Raw genomic sequence first — 10,723 nt, 5'->3', positions numbered from 1 at the left:
TGCCCACCAAGTGGGCCTGAAGTCTTTTGGTTACAGGTAAATGGACCACTTGAGACACTGTGAGCCTGTGCTGAAGTCCAGAACTTCCAGGCTCATTGGGCTGGGGATTCCTTTTCCTGGAAAGCCCATGGGGTGATGGTCAGCAGACAAGTTGGGTGGGTAACACACTGGATCACAGCGACTGGGAATGAATCTCACCAGAAACTCAGCAGCAACCAGTTCACACAGGCCCCTTGACCGTCCTCAACAGAACCAACATTCTTTTTTTTTTTTTGTATTTTTCTGAAGTTGGAAACGGGGAGGCAGTCAGACAGACTCCCGCATGTGCCCGACCGGGATCCACCCAGCATGCCCACCAGGGGGCAATGCTCTGCCCATCTGGGGCGTCGCTCTGTTGCAACCAGAGGCATTCTAGCGCCTGAGGCAGAGGCCACAGAGCCATCCTCAGCACCCGGGCCAACTTTGCTCCAATGGAGCCTTGGCTGCAGGAGGGGAAGGGGAAGAGAGAGACCGAGAGGAAGGAGAGGGGGAGGGGTGGAGAAGCAGATGGGTGCTTCTCCTGTGTGCCCTGGCCGGGAATTGAACCCGGGACTCCTGCACGCCAGGCCAACGCTCTACCACTGAGCCAACCAGCCAGGACCAAGAACCAACGTTCTTGCAGTAGGTTCTGACCACTAAGTAAACTGATATGATTTGTGAATTGAATAAAGGCTTTTGCAATAAGCATCTGATGGGTTGGCTGGCTTCCCTGTCCCTAAGGAAAAGAGCCACAACTGGTTTGAGTATAATTTTTAATGTAAGATACAGTGAATTGGCAGAGTTGTTGCAAAATGATGAAATTCAGTTCTAGTCAGTGAGGTAACAGCTTAGGCATCTAGATTTAAAAATGGGCCCTGCTGTCTCGAGTCCTCCAAGGCCTTCTGCACAGCACCAGCTAGAAGCTCTAAGAGTGATACCTGCTGTTTGAAGGCCTGGATAGAATCCAGGTGTTCCAATTCCCAGTGAATCAGGAGACTGGCTGGCCCTCATCATAGCAGGTATAACTTTCAGGAAAAGGCTTAAGGAAAGGGGACAGAACTGAACATTGGGGCTGGGCCTGGGTTACTATACATTCACTACATGCAGGTCAAGAGGCTCGGAGCTTGTGTGGATTGCCTATCCACCTTGTCACACAGGTGTTTTCTTTCCCTGACTGTTTAGAATAGGGGAAAAGGCAGCCATTTGATTTAAAAAAAAAAATCTTTCCAAAAGTGTATTTGGCATAAGCTAATGCCACTGTTAGTGCTGCCAGTGGCTAGGCACAGATATGGAAGGCCCTGAGGAGCTGGGAGGAAAGGAGACTTTGCAGGCAGAGCAGGAAATAGCCAGCTCAGGTCCCTGCCCTAGGAGCCCAGAAGGATCAAGGCCCTGCAGTAAAGAAAGGGTAGCATATGGTCCTCCTCTTTGGTCAGGCCAAGGCCCTACCTAGCATGGGCCTGAAGGTGAGAGGGCTGAGGCTTTGCCCTTGGGACCTAGCTTTTGGCTCATCACATTGAAGTGGTAATGCAGCAAGAGGCGAGGAAAAGAGAGAGCAAATCCCTGGCTCCTAGGAGCTGCCTTTGTCCTTGTCATCCATGAGGTCATACCTATGGGAACAAGCAGAGAATACTCAGGTATAAAGATGACTGTTGTGCATGAACAGATGGTGGCACAGTGGATAGAGAGTCAACCAGGGATACTGAGGAGCCAGGTTCGAAACCCTGAGGTCTCCGGCTTGAGCGTGGGCTCACCAACTTGAGAGTGGGGTTCCCTGCTTGAATGCAAGATCACAGACATGACCCCATAGTTGCTGGCTTGAGCCCAAGGTCGCTGGCTTGAGCAAGGGGTCACTGGCTCAGCTGGAGCCCCAGGTCAAGGCACATATGAGAAATCAATGAACAACTAAGGTGCCACAACTATAAGTTGATGCTTCTGATCTCTCTCTCTCTTCCTGTCTGTGTCTCTCTCTCGCCAAAACAAATAAATCAAGATGAATTAAAAAAAATTTTTTTTTATTAACTTTTTAGAGAGGAAAGGGAGAGAAAGAGCAGGAACAAACAGGAAGCATCACTCATAGTAGTTGCCTCCTGTATGTGCCTTGACCGGGCAAGCCCAGGGTTTTGAACCGGCAACCTCAGCGTTCCAGGTCAACTCTTTTATCCACTGCGCCACCACAGGCTTAAAGATGATTCTTGTGTCTTCAAATGAAACACAATCTAAGGGCTTTTATACTTCAGAAAACTAATGGTTCTCAGCTCAGACTGCATCCTTTTTTCCCTTTCCTATGATTGAGATTTCTCCTACTTGACGTCTAGGCTCATCCCAGCCTGGCAGATACTCACCACTGGGCTGCGCCCTGAGAAAGATCTATCTCAGCGAGGTCCACCTGCACCTGTGTTGGGGATGGTAAAGGCAAGATTTATTTTGATATCTCCACAGACCGTGTCCCATCATCACACTTCCTGGCCTCAAACCAGTGCAGAGGTAATTGGGTCACCTACAAAGTGGGTGCTTCCTCTCTAACAGAGACTATAGTCTTGATGCCAGCAACTTTTCCCACCTGTGCCCTGACTGTGCTCACCCTCTTACCTTCCCCAGCAGCTCCCGCTCTCTTGACATGAAAGAGGAATTAGACTTCACAGAGACATCCAGCTTTCGCCGGAGGGCCTCATCTAGGGGTAGTTCCCACTCAAACCTGGGGAGGGACTGGGTGTTAGGGCCGGTGTTCTTTTCAGGCCTGCCACCTTTCCACCTGAATGCCCACAGACTGACCGTTCATTGAATTCAGGATTTAGGGTCCTCTTCTTCTGTGAGGTCTTCCTCTTGCTGCCTTTGTTTTTGTCTGGCAGTAGCAACAGTGACACATAGGGGTCAGGGGGATCCCGTCCATTCTGTCTAAGGGCCCTGCCACAGGAGGGTGAAGGTGATAAGTCCACATAAGCAGAGGGATGGAGACAACTTGGAGGATCAAAGTTCTCTTTGATGGGGTCTCACCGGCAACTGTGAATGATGCTGACCAGCTTTCGTTCTTCACTGTAGTACCAAACAGTCAGTTTCATCTGGCCCAGAGGCCCGGCTGGAGCCTCGAGGGGACTGTGGAGAGATGGAGGTAGGTCTGGGAGAAGGCAGTGCTGAGGAAACCTGTAGGGAACCTCTGTCTTCCTGACTGCATCCCCCTTCCTTCTCAGTGCTTTACCTGTCCCCATGTGTGAGGCGCTGCCGGAGCTCTGGGGCTGAGGAGATGATGTGAGGCAGTGCTCCCCAGGCCTCTAGTTCTTCACTCACAGAGGAGGTGTAGCTCTGGCTGTGAGTATAAGCTTCCACTCCTGAGTGCTGGGACACGAGGATCTAGGAGGGCAAGAAAGCTGTGAGCTGGGCAGAGTTCTACTCGACTCCCTTGCTATGAGGATGCAGTCCTCTGCTCCCCCCCCCCCCCGCCCTCCTGCCCACCCACATCCTGGTACTCACCCCCAGCTGTGCTCTCAGTAACACCTGCCCCTGACCATTGCTGAGCGTAAACCAGCGGTCCACACAAAGCTGGTCAGCCCCAAGGAGCTCCGAGAGGGGCAGGGACAGTGAGCCCAATGCACCAGTGCCCTCACCCCAAACCTGTGGAGCAAAAGCACTGTGATCAAAAGATAAAGGATTTAATCCTAGTGTTCCAGGTCCAAATACTTGGGTCTCTCGAGTGGTTTTGGGGAGAGAATCCCCTTTGTGCAGGTCAAGGAAGCCCTGGTAACACCACTTCCCTTCCTTTCTTTTTTTTTTTTTCCCCTTCCTTTCTTAACCAGAATAAATTATACTCTCTTTACTTCCTAAGCTTTCATATTATACCAGTAATACCTGCATAGGGGCGAAAAGAGAACAGTAAAAATGGAATTAAATTTATTTTATTTTATTTATTGATTTTTTTTTTTTTAGAGAGAGAGGAGTGAGAGAGAGAGAGAGAGAGAGAGAGAGAAGGGGGGAGGAGCTGGAAGCATCAACTCCCATATGTGCCTTGACCAGGCAAGCCCAAGGTTTCGAACCGGCAACCTCAAGTGTTCCAGGTCGAGGCTTTATCCCACTGCGCCACCACAGGTCAGGCTGGAATTAAATTTAAAGTGTTGCCTGACCAGGTGGTGGCGCAGTGGATAGAGCGTCAGACTGGGATGCGGAAGGACCCAGGTTCGAGACCCCGAGGTCGCCAGCTTGAGCGCAGGCTCATCTGGCTTGAGCTAAGAGCTCACCAGCTTGGACCCAAGGTTGCTGGCTCCAGCAGGGGGTTACTCGGTCTGCTGAAGGCCCGTGGTCAAGGCACATATGAGAAAGCAATCAATGAACAACTAAGAAGTCGCAACGCGCAACGAGAAACTGATGATTGATGCTTCTCATCTCTCTCCGTTCCTGTCTGTCTGTCCCTGTCTATCTCTGCCTCTGTAAAAAAAAAAAAAAAAAAAAAATTCCTTAAAAAAAAAAATTTTAAGTGTTTCCTGCCCGTCTTACCCCTCATTTCCATATTCCAAATGTTAACAACCTTTATTTTATTTATTTGCTTATTTATTTATTTATTTTTTAAAATATTTTATTTATTGATTTTTTAGAGAGAGAGGAGTGAGAGAGAGAGACAGAGAGAGAGAGAAGGGGGAGGAGCAGGAAGCATCAACTCCCATATGTGCTTTGACCAGGCAAGCCCAAGGTTTCGAACCGGCGATCTCAGTGTTCCAGGTTGACACTTTATCCCACTGCGCCACCACAGGTCAGGCCTGCTTATTTATTTTTAAAGATTTATTGGTTTTACAGAGAGAGGAGAGAGAGGAGAGAGAGGGACAAGGAGTGAGAAGTAACTCATAGTTGGTCGTTTTTGTTGCTTACTGCTTTGACTGTTTGCCATTTGTGCCTTGACTCGGCAAGCCCAGGGTTTTATAGCAGTGACCTCAGCGTTCTAGGTCAGTACTCTATCCAAAGTACCACCATAGGTCGGGCCAAATGTTAATAAACTTTAAAATCTTTCCTTTGTCCTATCACAATTCTAATGAATATCCCTATATCTCTATTTCATGATTTGCCAACCTGGGATTCACAGATTCCCTGCTATGCAAGATGAATAATTGAGCTCATTTACATCTCTACCTCTTCTAGTGTTATTCATAATTACATTATTTAAATGTTTCTTTTATTTATTTTTTTTCAGAGACAGAGAGAGTCAGAGAGAGGGACAGATAGGGACAGACAGACAGGAATGAAGAGAGATAAGAAGCATCAATCATCAGTTTTTTGTTGCGACACCTTAGTTGTTCATTGATTGCTTTCTCATATGTGCCTTGACTGTGGGCCTTCAGCAGACTGAGTGACCCCTTGCTCAAGCCAGCGACCTTGGGTCCAAGCTGGTGAGCTTTGCTCAAACCAGATGAGCCCGCGATCAAACTGGCAACCTCGGGGTCTCGAACCTGGGTCTTCTGCATCCCAGTTCGATGCTCTATCCACTGTGCCACCACCTGGTCAGGCCATAATTACATTATTTAAAATGCTGTTTTATTTTTTTTAATTTTATCAATTTTAGAAGGTATTTTTTTTAACGAGAAATGGTTTACTCTTTAAAATATATTGACTATGGCCTGACCTGTGGTGGCACAGTGGGATAAAGCGTCGACCTGGAACACTGAGGTCGTCGGTTCGAAACCTTGGGCTTGCCTGGTCAAGGCACATATGGGAGTTGATGCTTCCTGCTCCTCCCCCTTCTCTCTCTCTCTGTCTCTCTCTCTCACTCCTCTCTCTCTAAAAAATCAAAAAAAAAAAATATTAACTAAGCCCTGGCAGGTTGGCTCAGTGGCAGAGCATCGGCCTGGCGTGCAGAAGTCCCGGGTTCGATTCCCGGCCAGGGCACACAGGAGAAGCGCCCCATCTGCTTCTCCACCCCTCCCCCTCTCCTTCCTCTCTGTCTCTCTCTTCCCCTCCCGCAGCCGAGGCTCCATTGGAGCAAGGATGGCCCGGGCGCTGGGGATGGCTCCTCGGCCTCTGCCCCAGGCGCTAGAGTGGCTCTGGTTGCAACAGAGTGACGCCCGGGAGGGGCAGAGCATCGCCCCCTGGTGGGCATGCCGGGTGGATCCTGGTCGGGCGCATGCGGGAGTCTGTCTGATTGTCTCTCCCCATTTCCGGCTTCAGAAAAATACAGAAAAAAAAAAATGTGTGTGTGTGTGTGTATATATATATATATATATATATATATATATATATATTGACTAAAGTAAAATAAAATAAAATATATTGACTGATTTTAGAGACAGAGAGGGAAGGGAAAGGGGAAGAGAGAGAGAAACATTTAGTTGTTGTTCCACTTAGTTTTGCATTCATTGGTTGCTTCCTGTGTGCCCTGACCGGGGATCAAACTCACAACCTTGTCATTTCAGGATGGCTCTCTGACTGAGCTAACCAGCCAGGGCCTAGAAGATATTTCTTTCTTCTTTTTAATTTTTACTTACTGATTCTAAAGAGAGAAGAAGGTATTGAGACAGAAACATTGATCTGTTCCTGTATGTGCCCTGACTCGAGACTGAACCTGCAATCTTTGCGTATCAGAATGACCCTAACCAACTGAGCTATAGGGCTGGAAGGTTTTCTTGACCCTCCATAGGAAGAGGAAATCAGCGCTCCTGCATTACTTTCCACTGTCCTGTCCCTACCTCCCATACCTCTTCACTTTTGTTCACTCTTCAACCCACTGATAACTAGTTTCTACTCCATTTATGCCATTGACGTTGTTGCAATAATTAATGACCTCATAGTTTTCAAAGTCAATGAATAATTTTCAGTCATCTAATTTTACTTCTCAGCAATATCTGGCCAGTTCTTGTCTTTTGAAACTCTTTTGGTATCTGTAACCCACTCTTTCCTAGTGAGTGTCCCATTGCCCTGGCTATACTTCAGGCCCCCTTGAAAGAGGTTCTTCTTCTTCCATCTGCCCTTTCGTTGTTACAGTGCCCAGCATGTCCATCCTTGATCTTCCTTGATCTTCTTTCCACTCTACACACACCCTAAGAGATCTCAGTCACACTCATGATGACAGTTGCTACTTGTAACTTGCTCATGATGCTCAAAGAAGAGGGAGAGAGAGAGAGGAACACCGTAATAGGCCCTCGATACACCTTCTCGATGGCTGTTTGCCCTTGGATATCCCTCAGAGATCTCTGATGAAAAAACTCCTGCTTTGTGCATTTCCTGTTGTTGTCAACGGCATCTTTATCTGTCCAGCCACCCATGTTAAAAAGTCAGGAGCAAACATCGACACTGTTCCTTGTTCCTCCTTCCTCTCTCTGTCAAAATAACCCTCAGATACCATCCGGCCTTTGTCATTTCTTGCTTCAGTTACTCTACTAATTTACTTGCCTCCAATGTTGTCCATTCCTTTTTTTAAAAAATAGATTTCAGGCCTGACCTGTGGTGGCGCAGTGGGATAAAGCGTCAACCTGGAACACTGAGGTTGCCGGTTCAAAACCCTGGGCTTGCCTGGTCAAGGCACATATGGGAGTTGATGCTTCCTGCTCCTCCCCTTTCAATCTCTCTCTCTCTCTCTCTCTCCCCCCTCTCTCTAAAAAAAAAATAAAATAAAATAAAATAAATAAATAAAAATAGATTTCAGTGAGAGGAAGGGAGAGACAGGAACATACAGCTGTTCCTATACGTGCCGACTGGGGATCAAATCGGCAACCTCTGTGCCTTGGGACAATGTTCGAAACAAAACTGAGCCATCTGGCCAGGGCTTGTCCATTCTTTATCCTGCTCTCAGCATGACCTTCCTAAAGTACAAGTCTGGATATGTCACCTCTCATTCCTTCAAATGTTCCCCAATGCCTTTAGGATAAAATTCAACTTTTTTTTTTCTTTCTTTTTTTTTTTTTTTAATTTTTATTTTATTTATTCATTTTAGAGAGGAGAGAGAAATGGAGAAAGAGAGACAGAGAGAGAAGGTGGGAAGGAGTTGGAAGCATCAACTCCCATATGTGCCTTGATCAGGCAAGCCCAGCGTTTCGAACCGGTGACCTCAGCATTTCCAGGTCGACGCTTTATCCACTGCGCCACCACAGGTCAGGCTCAACTTTTTTTTTTCTATTTCCTTTTGTGACAAGAGACCGAGAGAGAGGGATAGATAGGGACAGACAAAAAGGGAGAGAGATGAGCCTGACCTGTGGTGGCGCAGTGGATAAAGCGTCAACCTGGAAATGCTGAGGTCGCCGGTTCAAAACCCTGGGCTTGCCCGGTCAAGGCACATATGGGAGTTTATGCTTCCAGCTCCTCCCCCCTTCTCTCTCTCTGTCTCTCCTCTCTCTCTGTCTCTCCCTCTCCTCTCTAAAATGAATAAATAAATTTAAAAAATTTAAAAAAAAAAAAAAAAAAGGGAGAGAGATGAGAAGCATCAGTTCTTTGTTGCGACACCTTAGTTGTTCATTGATTGCTTTCTCATATGTGCCTTGACTGGGGGGCTACAGCAGACCGAGTGACTCCTTGTTCAAGCCAGCGACCTTGGGTCCAATATGGTGAGCTTTGCTCAAACCAGATGAGCCTGCGCTCAAGCTGAAGACCTCGGGGTCTCAAACCTGGGTCCCCTGCATCCCAGTCCGACTTTCTATCCACTGCGCCACCGCCTGGTCAGGCTAAAATCCAACTTCTTATTAGCATTGTATTCAATAGCTCCTGTGATCATGCTCTTGCATGTCTCTCTAACCTGTAACTTGCCTTCTTTCTTCTCCATTCTTTTCTCAGCCTAAAGAGTTCTTCTGCTCTTCTTTTTCTGGTCAGAGTCTATTTACAATTAAACTCAGGTCATCTAAGGATGCCTTTCTTTCTTTTTAATTTTTAAGTTTATTTATTGATTAGAGAGAGAGAAACATCAATTGGTTGTTCCACTTAGTTGTGCATTCATTGGTTACTTCTTGTATGTGCCCTGACTGGGGACTGAACCTGTAATCTGGGCACAGTGGATGATGCTCCAACCAAGTACCCTGCTGGGGCAGGAGGCCTTTCTTCTGCCTCTGCCTTTCCCCAGTCGGAGTTAGTGCCCATTCAGTGTCTTTTACCTCAGCAGTCACCAGTCTGGAAGCAGTCTCTGCTTATTTTCTTCCAAAAGAGTGTGAGCATGTCACCCCAAAAAATTCAATTAAAAAAATAAAAAAGAAAGAGTAGGAGTTCCATAAAGATGAGAATTAGAGCCTGCCCTGTGGTGGCACAGTGAATAAAGCATCCACCTAGAGTGCTGTAGTCACTGGTTCGAAACCCCAGACTTGTTCAGTGAAGGCACACAGGACAAGCAACTACTATGAGTTGATGCCTCTTGCTCCCTCCTGCCCCCTGCCCTTACTCTCTCTCTCCCCCTCTAAATCAATAAATAAAATCCTTTTTTTTTTTTTAAATAAAAAGAGAACCTGACCAGGTGGTGGCGCAGTGGACAGAGCATCGGACTGGGACACGGAGGAACCACGTACAAAGCCCCGAGGTTGCCGGCTTGAGTGAGGGCTCATCAGCTTAAGTGTGGGATCAGTGACGTGACCCCTTGGCTTGAGCCCAAGGTCATTGGCTTGAGCAAGGGGTTACTCGGTCTGCTATAGCCCCACAGTCAAGGCACATATGAGAAAGCAATCAATGAACAACTAAGAAACCTCAAGGAAGAATTGATGTTTCTCATCTCTCTCCCTTCCTGTCTGTCTGTTCCTATCTGTCCCTCTCTCTGACTCTGTCTCTGTAACACACAAAAAAGAGAAGATGAGAAATAGATTTACCTCTAAACACCCTGTCCCTGGTTCAGTATCTGGCCCATGATGGGAATCTGGAAAATGTAGAATGAATTTATAGTACCTGCAACTCCAGGCTCTCAGTGTTTGGTTTCCTGATGAGAAAGGAGGAGCTCTCATCCCAGATGGGGGCTGAGGTCTGGGAAACAGTCTGGTGGAGATGAGGGGTGATGAGCAGTGATTCATAGTCTCTCTTATCCCTCCCTTTCTCATCCCTGCAGCACTTCACAATACCTTAGTTTTATGAGAAACATCGCCCACAGTGATAGTAGCATAAGGGCTGGGAGGCCTGGTACCTTTTCGGAGCTAGAAAGAGAATATTGTGTTAAATATTAAAAACTTAGTATTAATATAAATATTAAAAGCTATCTTTTTTTTTTTTTTTTTTTTTTTGTATTTTTCTGAAGCTGGAAACAGGGAGAGAGAGTCAGACAGGCTCCCGTATGCGCCCGACCGGGATCCACCTGGCATGCCCACCAGGGGGCGACGCTCTGCCCCTCCGGGGTGTCGCTCTGTTGCGACCAGAGCCACTCCAGCGCCTGGGGCAGAGGCCAAGGAGCCATTCCCAGCGCCCGGGCCATCTTTTGCTCCAATGGAGCCTCGGCTGCGGGAGGGGAAGAGACAGACAGAGAGGAAGGAGAGGGGGAGGGGTGGAGAAGCAGATGGGCGCCTCTCCTGTGTGCCCTGGCCGGGAATCGAACCCGGGACTTCTGCATGCCAGGCCGACGCTCTACCACTGAGCCAACCGGCCAGGGCCTAAATATTAAAAGCTATCTTAATTGGGACCAAGTTAGGCAGGTACCCCCACCCCTCACAAATTATATCCATAGCCAGCGGTTGTGTCCCCGTGTCACTTAACAGCCACCACCTCCTTGGACAGACAGTTCTTCCTACCCCAGCACCACCCTGGGAAAGAGAGGAGTCTGGAATTTACTATTATT

At 47.6% G+C, this 10,723-nt stretch overlaps 1 protein-coding gene across 4 annotated transcripts in view; it reads right to left on the bottom strand.

The window, feature by feature from the left end:
* Positions 1-774: 774 nt before the first annotated feature.
* ESYT1 (extended synaptotagmin 1) overlaps positions 775-10,723 on the bottom strand; it is a 28,773-nt gene continuing 18,824 nt past the window's right edge. For all 4 annotated transcript variants that reach the window (XM_066369741.1, XM_066369739.1, XM_066369740.1 and 1 more), the window contains 9 exons: positions 10,017-10,088; positions 9,847-9,933; positions 3,487-3,627; positions 3,215-3,366; positions 3,013-3,111; positions 2,791-2,922; positions 2,608-2,713; positions 2,361-2,410; positions 775-1,625 (listed from right to left, as the gene is read on the bottom strand). In XM_066369741.1, the coding sequence (XP_066225838.1) occupies positions 1,586-1,625; positions 2,361-2,410; positions 2,608-2,713; positions 2,791-2,922; positions 3,013-3,111; positions 3,215-3,366; positions 3,487-3,627; positions 9,847-9,933; positions 10,017-10,088 (879 nt within the window). In that variant the 3' untranslated portion in view covers positions 775-1,585. The remainder of the gene's footprint in view (positions 1,626-2,360; positions 2,411-2,607; positions 2,714-2,790; positions 2,923-3,012; positions 3,112-3,214; positions 3,367-3,486; positions 3,628-9,846; positions 9,934-10,016; positions 10,089-10,723) is intronic.

This window comes from Saccopteryx leptura, chromosome 2, assembly GCF_036850995.1.
Source record: "Saccopteryx leptura isolate mSacLep1 chromosome 2, mSacLep1_pri_phased_curated, whole genome shotgun sequence".
Lineage (NCBI taxonomy): Eukaryota > Metazoa > Chordata > Mammalia > Chiroptera > Emballonuridae > Saccopteryx > Saccopteryx leptura.
Note: the sequence above shows the minus strand (reverse complement) of the source record. Positions and strands in the feature narration are given on the sequence as shown.